This window comes from Python bivittatus, unplaced genomic scaffold (genome assembly GCF_059951505.1).
Source record: "Python bivittatus isolate LINGU-HERP-01145 unplaced genomic scaffold, Pbiv_v1 ctg000220_np1212, whole genome shotgun sequence".
NCBI classification, from domain to species: domain Eukaryota; kingdom Metazoa; phylum Chordata; class Lepidosauria; order Squamata; family Pythonidae; genus Python; species Python bivittatus.
In genome coordinates, this window is record NW_028277048.1 from 34,250,362 (window position 1) to 34,269,558 (window position 19,197).

General features: G+C 39.7%; 1 protein-coding gene across 2 annotated transcripts in view; it reads left to right on the forward strand.

Moving 5' to 3' along the window:
* The first annotated feature begins 1,102 nt into the window (after positions 1-1,102).
* MAP2K6 (mitogen-activated protein kinase kinase 6) overlaps positions 1,103-19,197 on the forward strand; it is a 120,062-nt gene continuing 101,967 nt past the window's right edge. Inside the window, exon 1 of one of the 2 annotated variants that reach the window (XM_088138331.1) lies at positions 1,103-2,078. In XM_088138331.1, coding sequence (XP_087994457.1) covers positions 2,066-2,078 — 13 coding nt within the window. In that variant the 5' untranslated portion in view covers positions 1,103-2,065. Of the gene's footprint in view, positions 2,079-2,690; positions 2,809-19,197 lie in introns of those variants that run through there. The other variant, XM_088138330.1, reaches the window with a different exon arrangement.

The window sequence follows — 19,197 nt, forward strand, 5'->3', positions numbered from 1 at the left end:
CTTTCATATGGCTTTTGGAGTTTGGAATTCAAAGTTGCTAGGTTCTGATTGCTACTATTATTCATATTTATTTTATTGTTGCATATTGTTCTTTGACGTACAGTTTTCATGGCATACTTTAAGATTATATACATTGTGTACCATTGAGTTGCTCCAGCTTCAGCAGTATGCTAACATGGTAAATAAATGAGGAAAATGGTGGTGGTCAATTATGCCAGTTATAGTCCAACACATCTGAAGGTTGAGCAAGGCTGGACTAGAGTCTCAACTTCACTGGACTGCCTTTAAAGGAATTTTATATGCTGTGTATGTATATGATATCAATATAATTTCAGCCATCTTCAATTGTTGGCTCCCCAATATATCACAAATGTTTTAATATCAGTCACTGTGTAAGATCTACCATTGGACTGCTGGGATCTGCCTGAATGCAGCAATCTGATTTCTAGATACAAAGCTCTACCCCTTTACTGTTACATTTAACTCTGGAAGCAAAACTCTTTATCTTCCTACCAATATACAGTACTAGGTCCCAACCTCTTAATAGTTTCTTGGATTAATTTATATCAATTAAAGACCGGCTTTACAGAATTTTCTATTTCTAGGACTGGAAATTATACAATGACTGGACTAATGTTTTAAAACAGCAATTAAGACACCAGTGGATCCATTGGCTCTGATTTCTCCAACCTGATACCATCCAGATGTCTTCATCATCCTCAGCCAGCAGACTGGTTTCTGGGTAATCGGGATTGTAATCTAATGTATTTGATGGCCACTAAGTTGGAGATGGTTACAGTAGGTACATTCGTAAGCAGAATAAATTGCAGCAAGAATGTTAATAGCAATGAAATATCATTCTTACATTCTACAGCTGGTTATCAAATTCCCAGTGATAATCTGTTCTTCTGAAATGACCCTATTCCCTTAAGCATATAAAACAATACAATCTACCTTTTAACTTTAGATTTTCAGGTGTTTTTTTTTTTTTTTGGTATAAAGTACTATAAGAAATATTCTTGGCAATTTAGAGGGGGAGGGATATATTTACACTGGGCTGTTACACTGTTAGTCACACTGAGATCGGTGATTACAGCACTGAAAATAAATATGGAGGTATGAAGAAAACTCAAGGTTACGATCCAATGACTACCGTACTAGCCAGCTAAGCCATCCTCCACGGCAACATGAAACGAGCTGTAATCCGCGGAAATCCACGCCGCAACCAATGCGTAAATTTAACAAGCCACAGCAGCTTGGCTGACTGTTTCTTCAAGGGAGCCAGAGTTTTGCCATATTCTTGTAGCTACCAGAGCCGCGGGAGGGACAGCGTTCGCCAAGACCCCGCCGCAGGAAGGAGCCCGCGGGGGGACTCGCCGCTGGCGGAGGCAGGGCAGCCGGCTGTACGAGGCAAGATCCCGCGGTCTCTTCCTTCCAGCATGGCAACTCGCCTCCTGTTATGAAACTGCCAACTGCTAGATAGGAGGTCTTGCAACGTGGTTGCACGCTAAGTCTGCTTCCAGCGCTGCCTCTTTAGCAGCCGTTGGATTACGGAGCAGAGGACCGTGAGCCGCCCTTTCCCTTAACAGAGATCAAAGTATTCAACCAAATCTATGGCCTGCCTCCAAGCAGATGCCTTCTCTGCTCATCTTTTCATACAACTCCTTGACTATGAAGCCGACGGTCTTTTTAAAGGACACCCTCAAGTGACTATTCGGAGGAACTACATTACCCAGAAATCAACGCGCTGGTCGTGCAAAGGACGTCTGCGCACTAAGACACTCGGATCCAAGTTTGGAGCTTTTAGCTGCCAGTCCTGGCCCATCATGTAGGTGCAGCACAGCTTTCCTTCCCATTGCAATAGCGGGAGAAAACCCACTTTGCAATCTGTTTTGCAAGGCGTGCAATTGCAGCTCCTTCCTCTGCAAGGAAATCTGCTGTGGGAAGTAAGAAAAACTCCAGTTGCATGAAGATTGAGCGCTTGCAGTTTGCATCTTTGTTGCAAAACTAGCTACAGAAGGCAAAGTCTTTTGTGTTCCCCTCCCCCATCAAAGCAGAGGGGAAAATGTCTCAGAGAGGTAAGGCTCGGACTTGCGTTATTTGCAGATATGCAAAAAGTCGTTCATGCATTTTGGAATTGCATGCATGCAATTTGCGGGATACCATTGCATTTTGAAGTTTGAGGCGCTGAATAGCTCTCAGTTGCATTTCCTGTTTAGTATCTGTGCTTTTTGCAGGCACACACACGCACACACAGTCGCGCACATACTTGGGCGCGCGGCGCGCACGCACACACACAGTTCCTGTAAGGCAGGGCTTGCAGTTTAACTGTGCATTGACGTTATTTGCATTCTTTTGCTGGGATTCCTGAGCTTTTTTCCCCCTTGCCTTTTGCAGTCTAGATTGATAAAGGGTTTTGAAAATCTTCTGCATGAGCAGCTGTAGCTTCCCCCCCCCCCCCCCCCGTAAGGCCAATGCAGATAAATGCAGACAATTTTCAGTGCAGATTTAAATACAGTAAAGCCTTGCGTGCGTTTTAAATCTCCGGAAGAAATGGAAGGTGAAACTTGAGTGGAGTTCCTAAGAATTAAATATAAGTCTGTTTCTATGGGAAAGTATTGTTCTGATGCCCAGTGCTGAGCTCATTTTCCACAGACTTCGCTCCCTCCCCCCGTCGCAAGTAGTGTGCGTATTGCAAAGATCTAGATTTGAGAAAGTTACGCAAAGGGGGCTCGCTCGATCTTACTTTGGAACACGGATTTATTGTGTGTGCGCGCGCGTGTGTGTAGATGAAAGCAGAGCAGAGAGGTTTGTGTTATTAGATGAGAGTGTATTTAAAGATTGGGAGAACTGGAAAACTTGTATTTGACACGGATTAAGAAGGAAGTGCGGCGTGCCGTGTCCCATTCAAACTTTAGGGACGATTCACTGAACATAGGAGCTGTTGTGCTTTGAATTGGAAGGGGGGCACCTCTCGTCTGGGGCGGTTGTGTTCTTGGAGTTTTCTGGCTGCATCTTGGGGGAGAGTGTGGATCCGGGACGTAGGCTGCGGGATGGACTTCGAAAGGCCACTTGTGAGAGTTTGTCGGTGAGTAAACAGCGCCTAAGCCAGACAAGGGCAGAGACAGGCGTCGCGCTTGCTGTTTGGAAAGGAAAAGCTGGTCGCCAACCTCTGTTTTCCCTTTTCCCACGCACACGACAGGCACCCACGTTGCTGCATTTTGTGGCGGCTGAATTGCATAATTTATTCCCCATTTGCTGCAGTGATCTCTCCCAGCCAAATGGAGAATGGAAGCTCAGCCCAGTCCTTATGGCCGTCCTGTAAGGATGCCTACGCCGAATACACGGGCGCTCGTTCGGGCTTTTTCAGCCAACGTTCGGGCTTGGTCCGTAGCCAAGAGGGGAATCCGTCCTTTGATACAGGAAGGAGGCGGAGGGGTAACTCTCTTTCTCCCTCTCTCCACATCTCTGGAAAAACTGGTGAGGGCTGAAGGAGAGATGCGGTGATTTTTCTTTCTTTCTTTTTGATATTCTACTTTTCCTCCGTCTTCATTCACAGTACCGCCAAGCACAAACTAGTCTTTCTGCCTGTCTGCCTCTAGATTTCTGGGAAGAAAGATGGCTTTGGCCAGTCTCGTCTGTCTTTGAATTCTTGCCAGCCCCATCCAGTTTCAGCTTTCTCGTATATTTAAATGTGCAATATAGCATTTCCAAAGAGACAGGTTGGCAACGATTTAGGGATTCTTGAACGCACACCCCCACGGTCCCCTCCTCCTTTTTTAGAGAAAGGTGCACCCGTGATTGTGCTGAGAACAGGAAGTGTGTCACCATAAAGCAGCAGAGAATACTTTCTAAAAGGTACATGCTGATTATGAGATGACTTATGTTTTCTGTTTGGTTAGCACCATCTGTGTACACGGAACCTTACAGAATAACACGAACTAAAGACAAATTCCTGCCCCAAAGATCTTACAATCAGCAGTTCGCTAGAGAGAGTTGCAGAAAAGAGTGGCAACTTAATACAGGCTTAATCTAAGCAAAATACAATGGAATTTTCTCAGGCCTTATTTTTCCGAAGGGAGACTAGAATTTTGTGAGCATTTGGAGTGTTCTGAAGAATACAGTATTTAAAAAAAGAAAACAGCTTGGCAGCTGCACTGTAATTTTCTAAAAGCGGTTGATTAAAAAGTAAAAAAGAATATAAACCTTGCCGCCCCAAAATAATAAAGTATACAGTACTGTCAGAATTCCATAAATTGCAGTGGGTGTCACACTTCCCGAGAACATCTATTAGTGAAGTTGTGGTTGCATTTTGTTTATACTTTGAGGTCAATATTGTGGAATTTACTTTAGTCCACAACTTTATTTTCATCTGCAGAAATGGTTGACCTAGATCTATGTGGAGAAAATTTAATTACAGTACCAGTAACTCTAATTGTGGCTTGATCTTTCTTTATTCTATGTCATGCCATCGTCCTATCAGCACTAATTACCTGATGTTCCAATACTTCTGTTGTGAGAGGCATCTTTTACTCCCATAATGCAGAGTTGTTTTAGAAAATCTATGGCTTGTTTCGTGTAATACATACTTGAGGTATGCCAGCTGGACATGCAGTTTGGCTCCTTCCTTATAGTGGATCTCTATGCCATTTTGTTCCCGTTTCAAGAAGATTTGGCAGAAGGTTGGAGACAGATTACCGAATGAGAATTTATCCATGTGGTGTGCCATGTGCAGAGTTGGCATGAAGAAGGAGTTCTGGGTGGCCTCCAACGAGCAATAACATTGATTTCAGTGGTACTGTTTTCCATCCATCGTTTGGGTAGTTCACAAGTGATTGATTGATTATGTGCCATCAAGTCAGCGTCAAGTCTTAGTGACCACATTCAGGGGTCCCCAGACTCTTCAGCGTATCAACCCCTTCCTGATGTTTCAGAGTGTTCATTGACCCCAAACTTTTATTATATGAAAATAATTTAATAAATACTACTTTAATTAATAGTACTACGAATAATAATATTGACCTCTTGGATAGTCCCATTGACCCTTGGATGTCAATATTGGCCACTTTTGAGAACCCTGACATAGATTTCCTCCAGGAGGATCTGTCTCCACCCTGGTCCTTCAGATTTTCTAGGGTGCATCCGTCACTGCGGTAGTTGAGTTCAGCCACCTTGCTGCTGGTTGTCCTCTTTTTCCTTCCACCTTTCCCAGCATTCCCAGATTTCTCAAGAGAATTAGGCATTTGCAAAATGTGTCTGAAGTTTGATAATTTGAGCCTGGTCATTGGTGCCTCGAATGAGAACTGTCTGTTGATTTGTAGTTTCAGGAGTCTTCTCTGACACTGAAGTTGAAAAGCGTCATACCCTTTCTACCCTGTTTCTATTCCTTTCAAAGTCCAACTTTTGATTCTTCTGTTGCTAACTATATTTCTGTGGACATTCCATCAGTTCCTGTAGCTGTGATGGAATGTGAGGGTGACCTTGAAAGATGGGGGGAGGGGGGAAGAGAAATGCCGCCTAGGGAACAATCAGATAAAAGAGAAACGAGTCCACAACAGAGTAACAGCTAGAGAAAGAAATTTAGGAAGGACCTGCCTTAACTACTCAGGCGCTAAATAGGGAGGGCAGGAGATTTGTACTTTCAGACATGAAAGATTCTGTTAATGCAGCCTTACAATAAAGTAGAATTAACTCATCTAGTTGTGTTTCTTGTCTGGTTTACCCGGGAGGGTTGACAGTAGCCTTCTGACTTGGTAATGACCAGAATGTTCTTCTAACTTCATCTTCTAGTACTAGAGATTCTTGTAAGTAGGGAATATCTTTTCAGATGTCTTGGATGTTGATATCTTTACCATTCTCTTTCTGTCTTTATTTGATCTTCTTTGAATCAGTTATTATGTGTCCATTGGTGTCCTTTAGCATACCAATCTAAGCTTGGAACCTTCTTCTGAATTTGGAGACAATTTAGAAGACCTTCCTTGTTTTTTTCATGACTTTTGACATACGTCTTTAGAGTTGTTGTAATACTACAAGTAGTCCTCACTTAATGATTGGGACTGGAATTTCCATCGCTAAGCAACACAGTCATACAGCACAAAGTCATGTGAGTACACTGGTTAGTGATGGCAGTTCTGCCAGTTCTGGTTACCATCATTAAGCGAATCCCACACTGTCATTAAGTGCAACATCATAGAGTTGTCATTTGCAACCTCCTATTGGCTTCCCCATTGACTTTGCTTGTGGGAAGCCTGCAGTGAAGGTTGCAAATGACTATCACATGACTTGTTCAGCATCATAACTTCTGCACTTGTCTTTTCTAACAACTCTCTGAAATTGTTAAGTTTCTTCCTGTGATCTATTTATTTATTAAGTGTACATGCTGCCTGACTCCCAATGACTCTGGGTGGTTTACACATTGGTAAAAACATTTAAAAACAAGGAAACAAACAGAATAAAGATGGCAGAAATGGCAAACTGGATGGGAACAAAGAAAAAAGAGGCTTCAAGCACCCTCGCCAAAGGCCTGGACAAAGAGCCAGATCTTCAGGGCCCTTCAAAATAACAGAAGAGTGGGACCATTTGAATCTTGGGGAGGGGAATCTCATTTCAAAGGCACTTTGTCTTTCTTGGCTTTGGCTTCTCGGCAATTATCATGGTTTGTTCTGACATCCAGTTTGCTTCTTGATCTTTGGCAGTCTCCTTTCATGTTCATCCTTAATAAAGTTCTTTGAATTCCACAGTTCTTCTGGTTCCTGATCAGGCAAAGGTTCAGGCAAAGTGATTCCTGGTGTTCTCCTTGAAGATGGTGGGAATATTCTCAAGCTCATATTGTGGAAACTGGTTGGCTTCCTGCTTTCACTTTAGGTTAACTTGGAAGTTGCAATTCATGATTTGTTCCTCAGTCAGCCACTGACCACATCTTTGCATTTATCTACAGAATAACTGAGCTCTTCTACCTCTTTCTACCAGTAATACAGTAAATTTGATTTGGTGATGTCCATCTGGTGATGTCCATATATGTAGACATTGCTTTTGGTTATTTGAAGACTATGTTAGCAATGAAAAGGTAACTGGATTGCCAAAAATTCACAGTAGGGCTGTGAATAGTTCACAATAGGGCTGTGAACAGAATATGAATGCAGTGCCATACAAAGCACATTGGTACAAACATTGGTGCATTAAAGCAGCTGCATCTTCTGATGGACTTGCACAGCTGCTTTGAAGGTTGTCTGTGCTCTGTTTTGCTTGTGATCCAGTGGCAGTGCTGTCTGTGCATATACACGTGTGTGTAGAAAACCAGAGATGACTTTGAAGCGACTATGAGCTTTGCAAATGGTGCAGCTGCTTTAACACTTCAAAAAGAGAAGTTTTGTTTGCATTGATATGCTTCCACAGCTCTCATATGTTCCCATTATTCATTCATTGCTGGACATTGGACAACTTGATGCTATTTCAAGATTCTGGGAACTGCAGTGCAATGCATCTGGGAGGTGCTTGGTTGGGAAAGGTTGCTATAGATACAACTTTTATGTCTTTTCAGGATCAGCTAAACTAGTTTTTTCCAAGTGATGTAGGTTCATTGAAGAATGATGTAGATAAATATTTGAAGCAATGTTAGGTGTGTTTTGAATTAGTTGACACATTTGTTTAAACTGTGTGTATGCGTCTGTATTTGTGAACTACCCTGATTCCTCTTGACTGAACCTGAATACAGTATTGCATGGAGAAGTATGTTATGCAATTGGGTTCTACTAGGATACATTCTAGTTGGCCCATCTGAAGGCATTGCAATCCTTTAAATCACAAGGAAGTTAATTTATGGGGTGTCACTTCACACAATGGTTGAGGCACATATAAAGTATTAGTTTACTAAGTGCTATTGGTAAGCCACAGTTTGCTGGTTTCACACTACACGCTAAGCCATAAATCATGGTTTACACATTGCAGTGGCTAGGTTTACCCCAAGTCAACCAATCAGCTTTATGGCTTAGTATGCTGTGAACCCAGTTAGTATCTTTCTTCCTGTTGTTTTGACCTTTGGATAGCCTCTGTGCTATCTGCAGCTGTCTCAATGTGAGAATTTACCTGAACCATTTGATTTTGTTTAAAAAAGCTTATTTGGAATAAATCTCCGTGGTGTTATTCCTAAGAAATCTTCATGAGAAATAGTATGCATGACTTCTGCTAAGTGACTGTGCAAGTCCTATGCCCTGTCTTGTGCCTAACATATTAATTGAATGCAGCAGAAGAATTAAAGGGAGTGTTTGGGCTTGTACTCTCTGAGCAGATGAGTTCAATCTTTTTAGTGAACAGCCCTTTGAATGTATTGCTGTAGAGCAATTCACAAACTGTCTCAATTTTTCTTGAAAGCTTGTTGAAATTGGACCTCTACAGAATGGAATTCCACAGGTGGTTGACCACTTCTGAACCACAGGGCCTGAGAATGACACAAGGGACACTTGACAAATCTTGGCTTCCTCTGCATGAAGAAGTTGGCAGTGACCATATTTGATTTGTTTTATGTGTGATCTCAGTCATGTTGCTGGTGTAATGCAATATAAATTACTATTTACAGAGCTGGTAAAAAGGATAAATACTGAAGTAATACAAATTCTGTTGTTTCACCAAGGGATAATTAGTTCTGGGTGCTTGCAAATTAGTACTTAGCTGAAATAAGTCACTGATAATTATTTTCAGGTAAAGAGCATAACCAAGGCCAGAACCCAAAATTCTCTCTGCTGTGATGGAAAATGTGACTGCTCGTTGTGTGTTAGTGAAGAGCCCTTTCCAGTTCCAGCTTGCGTAGAGTCTTTTCCCAGAGCATCCACCCGTTTTCACAAATGGCATTTTGAGGGCGTGGGGAAATTGGGGGATTGAAGGTGTGCATACCAAGTAGATAAAAACTCTTGAGTTTATCTACCTGGTAAATAAAGTTTCTTTACTAACTAAAAGAAGTGTTTTTCTCCCTTTGACAACCCTAAATACACAGAAGGGCCTCCCTGTTCGATTACTGCTGCGGCTTCACTCTGGAACTGGCTTTCAGATTTCCTAAGCAAAACAAATCGATAAGCTTAAATGTTGAATAGAGGATGCATAAATCCTTCCTCTTCTCCAATGATCATAGACTTTTTGGCTGTCACTGAAATATATCATATAGTTGCCTCTTTGGTAGCAGTATTAGGATTGTGAGTAATTGTCTACATGCTGCTGTATAATTTGGCTGTATGGCAACCTGCTTGTGATAGAAGATTTTCAATTTGTGCAATGTGGTCATGATACTTTGGGGCCAGATTTCAGCTTCTTGTACATTTGATCCCTGCCTTTTTGGCTAATTAATCTTAGTTGAGTGGGTGAGGAAAGTCTCTTAAAGGAAAGCATGGGCAGGCTATAGTAAATTCTGTACTGAAAAAACACTCTTGGAATTAAACCATGGGCTAGCTTTTCATTTTCCACTTTATTGAAGAAACTATGATTGTATACATTTTATTTATTCAATTTTCTGACTTGTCCTTCCCTTAGAAGTTGTTGGTGTGCCAGTCATTCCTTTCTCCATTTTTTCTATAACCGTCATAATGCTTTACCTGGGGCTGACTTTAAAGGCCATTCAGAACCTGTAGTTGGTGCAGAACGCAACAGCCTGTTTCCTGGCAGGTGAATGCCAAAGCCGGTGTAGTCAATGTTGCATTGGCTTTTAGTAGGCCTCCAGGTCTACTTGAAAGGGCTGGGTTCTTTCACTTCCTCCAGATGGAACCAATCAGTGTATTACTTGAACTTGTGCTGAGGAAGTCAGTGATGCTTATGAGAACATTTGCCTTAAGTACATCAGCTTTGGCTTAGAGTAATGGAGTGCATTTTCATGGGGTTATGGGAGTGCAGCAGTAAGGATGTGGCTCAGGATACATTAGTGCAGTCAAGTCTTCTGAGAGAGTAATGGGGATTGAAGACGGCTCCATTTTTGCAGAGCCAACAACCATGGCAGTTAAGGGAAGCCGATGAAAAGTCCTGTGGAGTCCTTGGGGTTTTCTGAGTTTGGTTGTTTTCTTGCAAACATTTCATTACCTGGCTAGGTAACGTCTTCAGTGCTAGAATGGAATGGAGTTTGCTCTATGTTTATATATTGTGGCATGCCCTGACAGTGTTGGTGGGGGGTTTGTTTGATTTTTTCCTCTGGTAGTTCCCCCCCCCCATTCTATTCTAGCCGGGTAATGAAACATTTGCAAGAAAACTAGGGATAACATCCGAAATGTTTTGGATATATTAGAATACCTGGAACAACATTATGAAAAACAAGCAGCTTTGATATTTTTGGATGCTGAAAAAGCCTTTGACAATTTAAATTGGCCTTTTATGTTTAAAGTCTTGGATTTTATGAAATTTGGGGAAAACTTTGTTAAATGGATTAAATCAATATATATATATATACCACAAACTGCAAAAATAATTGCTAATGGAGACTTTACTAAACCATGTGAAATTCAAAAAGGTACGAGACAAGGATGCCCCTTGTCTCCATTATTCATATTGGTTCTAGAAGTATTACTTAGAGATATTAGACAAGATGACAACATTTTGGGAATAAGAGTTAAAAAAGTAGAATATAAGTTAAGAGCCTTTGCTGATGACCTAGTCATTACTTTAGAAAACCCATTGCAGCGGGTTGAATCGTTAATGCAAAAATTGAGAGACTTTGGGTCGCTAGCAGGGTTCAAAGTAAACATACAAAAAACAGTGGTTTTAACTAAAAATATGGATTTTTATCAACAGAAGAAACTGAATGAACTAACTGGATTTACAATAGAGAAAAAAATAAAATACCTGGGGGTATATTTGACATCAAAGAATGCTGGTTTATTTCAGAATAACTATGTTCCACTCTGGACAGATATTAAAAAAGATTTAGACTGATGGGAAAAGTTGCAATTATCATTACTAGGAAGAATATCGGTGATTAAAATGAATATTTTGCCGCGAATTCTATATCTTTTCCAGACAATTCCAATATTGACTTCAGAAGCACCCTTTAAACAATGGCTACATGACGTTTCTAAGTTTATATGGCAAGGGAAAAAACCAAGAATAAAATATAAAGTTTTACAAGATGTGAAAGAAAGAGGTGGTTTGGGTCTTCCTGATTTGAAATTGTACTATGTAGCTTGCTGTTTAGTATGGCTTAAAGAATGGATTACCTTGAGAAATGAAAAATTATTAAACTCGGAAGGTTATAAATTGAGATTTGGATGGCATGGATATTTGTGGTATGATAAAGTTAAAGTTAATGTGGACTTTAAAAACCACTATATCAGAAGATCTTTATTAAAAGTTTGGACTAAATGCAGACCACTTTTATGCCCTAAGATGCCGATGTGGACCTCTATACAAGAAGCCTTCTATAGAACTGAAACGAGATAAAAATAAATGGATGAGATACAAAGACTTATTAGAAAAAGAACAAGGAGAATATAAAATCAAATCAAAAGAGCAATTGGTTTTAGAAGGATATACTTTTCAATGGCTTTCTTATATGCAATATAAAGAAAAATTTAAAATTGATAAAAAAGAATGTGGATTTGAACAGAATCAATTGGAATTTGAAATTCAATTATGTGAAACAGATGAACACTTAATAGCAAAAATGTATAAATTATTGTTGAGGGAAGAAATGGTTGAAGAACAAGTTAAAGAATGCATGATTAAATGGGCAAAAAATATTGGACATAATATACATATACAGCAATGGGAAAATATGTGGTCTAAAGGATTAAAATTTACCTTATGTTATAATTTGAAAGAAAATTTTTGTAAAATGTTGTATCGATGGTATATGACACCCCAAAGACTATTAAAGATGTATGGGACAATTTCCAACGTTTGTTGGAAATGTAACCAACAAGAGGGGTCATTTTACCATATGTGGTGGACATGTAAAATTGCAAAGAAATTCTAGATTCAAATACAAACCTTGATGCAGAGCATATTACAAATACAGATTCCATTTAAACCAGAACTATTCCTGTTGGGGATAATGGATTTTCAAATAGGAAAACATCTTATTAGAATTCAATACATGATTACCGCAGCAAGACTTCTTTATGCACAATTTTGGAAAACTCAGACACTACCAACAATACAAGAATCGTTGTTAAAACTGATGGAAATGGTAGAAAATGATAAACTGACTTGCTTATGAAAAGAAAACTCAAATAACTATTACCTTAAAGAATGGAAACCATTGATGGTCTATTTGCAAAATGCAGGTGGGGTGAAGCTTACATGGAGATTTGAAGATTAGATTATAAATGTCATGGGATTTGTTTTGACAAAGAATTACTCCTACTTAATGTATTAAAAACTAGCACTTATGATAGTCTTACTATTCCTAAGACCAGAGATAGATTGGAAGTTATCTATTTTTCATATCTTTTTTCTTTTTCTTTACTTTATCTCACTTTTCCTTTTCTTTATAATTTGTATTTTCAATTTTCTTTTTCATTTCTAACTTTTAACTTTGTAACTTTAAAATTTGAACAAAATATTATTAAGAGAAACGTTTGCAAGAAAACCAAGCTCAGAGAGCCCCATGGATTCCACAGTTCCACCCTGAGCTACACATATTCGCTCGTATTGATGAAAAGTCTGGCTCTTTGGGACCATCTCCAGGCAAAGGAGATGACAGGATCACCCACAAGTACTTCTTACAGAGGCTCCCTGTGAAGAGATTGCAACTTTGCAATCTCCAGCAGGTTGAACGCTCTGGGAGTAGCGGAAAACATTGAGCCCAGCCCGGGTTCAGAGCCTCCAAAGAGACACAAGATTTGCTTTCACTTCCTCTTTTAATTAGCATCAGAAATTACTTATTAGCTATTTACTTCGAAATTAAAAACCTTCTGAAAGGCAAGTTGCTGTACACTGGGAGAGTTTCCTTCTATCCTGGGAGAAAGAAGATTTAAATAAGTGTAAAGATTTTTAAAAAATTGTTTTACTTTTGGAAAACAGTGAAAGGGAGTTAAGAATGTTGGCTGTGGACAGTTGAGGGGCCAGATGGATTTGAAATAATAGTTTTTTAATGGACTGTTTTAAATTTTATAAAAATACAGCAGATGATTTTGGAATTAAGTGTAAGAAAACTTATTGTCGGAAAGTCTTGAAAATAAACAGAAGATAAGACTGGGCTTTGAAGGTTAACTAGAGGGGACCAGAGAGCAATTAAAGGAAAAGATACTTCCTAACATAATGGAGGAACATTGTTTTACTACAGAAGAATTTAAATCTGTTTAGGAACAATATGTTCAGGACTTATTTTTAAGATTGGATCTAACAGAGGTTATAGAAGAAGAAAAGATTCTACTGGATAAAACGCTACGGATGATTTGAATAGGGATTTGAAAATGGACTGTAAAGAATTGTCAGACTATAAAAAAGATATGGAAGATAAAGAAAAAGATGTGGATTTGAAAATGAACTTAAAAATATTTGACTTCAAGAGTGACATGGAGAAAGAAGTTGAAATGGATATACAAACTATGTTGGCTGATGTTTTAACAATTAAAAGGGATATCTTGATTATAAATCAGAAATGTGACTTGGAGAGTTATCTTATTTTGGATCCACAGAAGGGAAGTACTAAATATCTGAAGTTGCTACTGAAAACAGGGAGAAAATGATAAATTGTTATGTTCAGTCAGAAAAAGCCATTGAAGATTAAGCCTATAAGAAGAAAAAAGAGTTCAAAATAGACTTATTTGACCAGGCTTAAATTGCATAAATTTTGATTTGGGGTTGTTGTTGGAATTTTTTGTTTTTTTGAGAGCCACTCTAGTCTAGTGGTGAAGGCACCAGGCTAGAAAGCAGGAGGCTGTGAGTTCTAGTCCTGCCTTAGGCATGAAAAACTGGCTGGGTGACTTTGGGCCAGCACTCTCTCTCAGCCCAACTCATCTCACAGGGTTGTTATTGGGAAAATAGGAGAAGGAAAGAGTATGTTCACCACCTTGAGTTATTTATAAAAATAATAAAGGTGGGATAACAAATCTTAAAAAAAAAAAATTTTTTTTAACCAGGATTGCAAGATGATGTAAAGATTTTTTCATGTGGGGATAAATCTTTTACTATTAGAGAAAGTTATGGGTTAGAATGTAAAAGGGACCTATTGGATCTAATTTAAAATATATGTTACTATTACTGATATTCTTTATACCTATGGGGATTAATTTTTTATGTCTTACTTATTAGAGAAAGTCATAAGTCAAAATGCAAAATAGATTTATTTGTCTAAGCTTAAAACATATAGGTTACTACTACTGGTACCCTTAATGCTTTTGGTGAGTGAGACTGATGAATCTTTCTATAATTTGGTTATTGTTTAGTGATGAGAAATGGGAAGAAGAGTTTTATTTCTGTAATATTAGAGAAGGTGTTAAGTTACCGCAAACGCTTCTACTTGTTTGGAGGGGGGGAGTCACTTTTTATATATCTTTTTCTTTCTTTTGTTCGCTTTTTTATTTCTATATCTTTTCTAATTCTGTATTAGCTTTTAACTATGTAAAACCCTTAATAAAATATTATTTAAAAAAAGTAGTGCAAGTCAGTATTTTAATTTTTCAAACATGAAATGGCTTGGATATTTGTGGAATTATCTCCTTCCTTACATCCTCCCTTCTGTCTCTAACAGTAGAAGGAACGACCTTTCCCCTAGGACAGAGTTGAGAAGAATGAGAAACGGGATTTTTGTCTAGGTTATTTTCATGGAGCGTTCTCAGCAACAATATGGAAGTGGTGGACCTTGCTTTCCTCTGGGTTTTTCTGTTTCTCACTTCCTAGTCTAGCCCACTGCCTTGGAGGTCTCCCATCAAAGTATTAACCAGGCCCAGATCGGCTTCTCTTTCTAACTAGGACAAGGGTAGCCAGGTGTTACTACCTGTCACTGAATATTGGTGTGTCTTCTCAGTTTTTCTTCTGGCAGGTTTTGGTTCGTTTTGTATGATTGAGCTGTGATGTCTGTTTTGACTGGAATTTGATTACTGTGTTTTACCTGCAGCTCATTCTTGTAAGCTATCATGATTAGTCATAGACCCTGCAACTACTTGATAAAACACAATGCTGTATAAAGAAACAGATGGCGTGGCGAGGAAGATATGTCCGTAGACACATATACACATACAGTATGTCCCAATGTGCTTATATGTATTAGCATGATTCCTTAAAATCCCTGATTTGCCCCCCCCTTTTTTTAAATGGAGGGAGTTAAGAGGCAAGGAAAAGGTAGCTTAAAGTTAAATTGCAGCAATCCTTTTTTCTCCCCAGGCTAGAACAAAATTGTGTGGCTTCTAAATTAATACCGACTTAACGACTGAACAACAACAACAAAAAGATCTTGATGCCTGAATTATGGGTTTCCAGTGTGGAATTAACCTGAGAATTGGAATGCTGTGAGGTCTAGTGCAACATATCCACCAACTGTAGTTGAGCATCTGTTGCACTGAAGAAAGTGTAATGACAGTTATATCTAGGGCATGGATTTCAGCTGATTGTATCCCAGCCTCTTTTCTTGTTAATTGCCATGCTAAGGTGACTGAAGCATGATTTTTGAAACTGAATAAATATTGGGAACAAGAATCTCACTTTTGCTGAGTTATCTCAGAGAAGTGGTCATATGACAGCAGGGCTCGTTTTCATTGTCAGTTGAGCCATGAAGGTAATATATGTTCCTCTAAGAAGTAACAGTGATCAGTTCACAAAATAGGTATGTGAATGTGGAGGAAAAACTAGCCTAATTGCTGCAACATTGATTTCTTGTATAAGAGTTATGTAAACTCTCATTTAGATTATTGATTTTAATATCACTAGGGTTGTGGAAGTCCTCTTTCCTATGGCTCAGGTTGCTGTTGGTCCAGGTGATGTTAGCGAAGTCAAAGTACACACAGATAAAATCCTGCATCCTTTATCATTGGAATGCACAGAAGTTACATATCTATTTTATCTTATGTTTCATAAATACCGATTTTGATAACAGCCCACAATAGTTAGGCACGTTTTAAGTGCATAGTATACTAGGTTGTATGCACAGATCATGCATATTAAACTTTGGCATTTAATGTACTGACTTTACTTCGTTTTCGGAACATGGATGCAAAATCCAATAAGGTTTGGAAGAACATACAACATAAGACCTAATACCTGAGAATCAAATATCTTCAGTTGTTGCTGATACTAATTTTTGGGAAAATGAAAATCTGTTTACTACTTACTACATGTATAGTTTCTGGCTTCACTGTTTTTAGTTAGTAAGTTAAGCTAATATTATATTCAGCAGAGGCTTGACCTTCATGAGATTACTGTGCATATACCATTATTAGGATTTTTGATCACTGCTTGAATCATTCCTTATATCAAAACAGCACTTGATTTATTATAAGCACTCAAACAAGTCAAGGTATTGTTAATGTTCAAGGCTTTAATGCTATGGTTTTAGATTTAACTGTGCTTCCACTAGTTTGAGGATTTCCAGAATACATAAAATGGGATTGTGTACCATTTATTTATTCAAAATCTTCTTAGTTGAAAGGGCTCCAGTGATGGCCTACAAAAAAATTGAATAATAATAACCTCAAGTTTACAATCTGAAAGACACAACACATGAGGAAAGGACTTGGGGGAGGGATGAAGAAAAAAACCAACAAATGTAAAAACCTGTTTTTATGATACAGGTAGTCCTTGGTTAACCACCACTCATTCAGTGACCATTTGAAGTTACAACGGCATTGAATGAGTGGTGGTTACAACTGGTCCTCGAAGTTCCGGCCATCCCAGCACCCTGTGGTCACGTGATCACAATCTGTCCGCTTGGCAACTGGCTCATACGAAGGTTGGAGCATCCTGCGGTTATGTGATAGTGATTTGTGACCTTCCCTATTGGGAAGCTGGCAGGGAAGGTCACAAGTTGCTTGGGTAAGTCTCCCCCACTTGTGCACCCTCCCTGAGCCTAGCTACATTCCTGCACCTTCCCTGGCCACTCAGACACCCTCCCCCACCTGGCAGCAGCCACCCCAAGCCCTGCTGTGCTTGCGCCATACCTCAGCCACTCATGCACCCTTGCGCACCATCCCTGAGCCTCACTTCATTTGTGCTACACCTCACTGGTCACTCGTGCACTCTCTCCCACCTGGCAGCAGCCACCCCAAGCCCTGCCGCACTCGCGCCACGTCTCCCTGGCCACCTGGACACCCCCTTGCTCCCTTTCCCACCCGGCAGTAGTCACTTACCTGCCTGCTGGCCTCCTTGCGAGCTGCCTAGGACTTGCAACTTCCTGCTGGCTTCCCCACTGATTTTGGTTGTTGGAAGTGAGCAGGAACTTGTGAGGAGGTGCACACTTACCCCATGATCCTTCCTTAATGACAGCAACGGGGACTGCAGGGATTGCTGTCATTAATCAATGCAGTCACATGACGTCGCGCTTTATAACCACATGGCTTAGCAATGGAAATTCCAGTCCCAATTGGTGTCGTAACTCGAGAACCACCTGTACTTATACAATATAATGCACTTGGTAGAAATATTACAGGACAATGCTGCAGAGTTCAGCACAGTAGCTTTCTTGTGGGTGAATATTGGCTGAAGTGTAGGATGGATGTGAAGATGTTGCCTAGTATTTCTTAACTTTCTGCTAGCATTTAACCAGGGAGATACTTAATTATGTAATAGTTGATTTTTCTAGTTAGCGCAACTTCAGAACATCTCGCTATTAGCAGTTTTGCCATTACTGGTCTTTTGCTTTGTGAGTGACATGCATAGTGAAAGTCTGGAGAGCCAAATGAGAGTTGTATTTGACTGAAACAGTTTTGCAGCTGTGGTATGATAAGGCAGGATCCTTGCACACACAAGGCTTCCCATTCATTTGAAAGGAGGTGCTCATTCTATTCGAAATGAAAGAATAATCTACAGGGAGATGAATTTCACTGTATCACTGGTGGGCAGTTATGAGAGGTTTTTGAACTGAGCAAGGAAGTGGTCCTCTGTGCCAAGAAACTCTGATAACCCTGGATTTTTATATGGTTATTGCTGTAGTTCCCAGTCTTTGGAGGAGAATTCTTGAACATCGATTTCAAAGGCAGATGAAGACTCCTTCGGGCCTGAAATAAATGTAGTTTAATCGAGTCTGATGACGCTTATACAGGTGGTCTTCGCTTAACGATCACTCGTTCAGCAATTGTTCGAATGTACAACAGTGCTGAATGAATAGTATTTACAGCTGGTCCTTGTACTTACATCAGTCATAGCGTCCCATGGTCACATGATCATCATTTGCGACCTTCAGTACCAGCTTCTTAGAATCTTAACATTCAGCTTCCCATGGCAGATAGCTGGAGATATACTCTAGTATCAGCTATGTATCTCACACAGCTTAGCATCCCAAATCAGAGAAGTGCCTTTACCTTAGCCCAATGTAATGCTCTCCCTTTGGCACTTCTGGCTTGAAGAGGTAAATAGATACCATATCCTTTAGGATTATGTCCCTGTGACTCAGGACAGGTAGAAACTATTGAACATGTTCTTCTGTATTGCCAGTTTTATACAGAACCTTGAAACACCCTAATTACCCCACTCCCAACCAGCAAAACAGGATACAACAATCAACAATGTAAGCAATTTCTACTTTCCAATATCAGCCCTGAAACAACACACAAGTTTTGCGTGGCAGCATGCAAAATTAGGCAAAGGATAATTAAGAGCAATTGAACCTGCCTGAGTATGGAGAGTCAGAAGTGGCTCAGGCTCAGCATTAACCACTGGCTACTTTTTAACTTCTTTAATGCTTTAGTGCAGTGTTGTCCAAACTTGGCCACTTTAAGATGAGTGGACTTCATTTTAAAGTGGCCAAGTTTCATGCTGGCTGGGGAATTCTGGGAGTTGAAGTCCACTCATCTTAAAGTGGCCAAGTTTAGACAACACTGCTTTAGTGTGTACATGCCATGTCAGCTATTATACTATATTCTTCTCAGCTTTGACAAGGGTCTGTAAGAGAAGTTTATAATTCTTAAATCCCTTTTGGATAATTTTATTGTTTTGTTTACAAACACAGGTAGTCCTCATTTAATGACCACAATAGGGACCGGAAAATTCATTGTTAAGCGGGGTGGTCATTAAGCGAGGCATCACATGACCACCCCTGATTTTACGACATTTTTGTGGTGCGGCAGTTGTTAA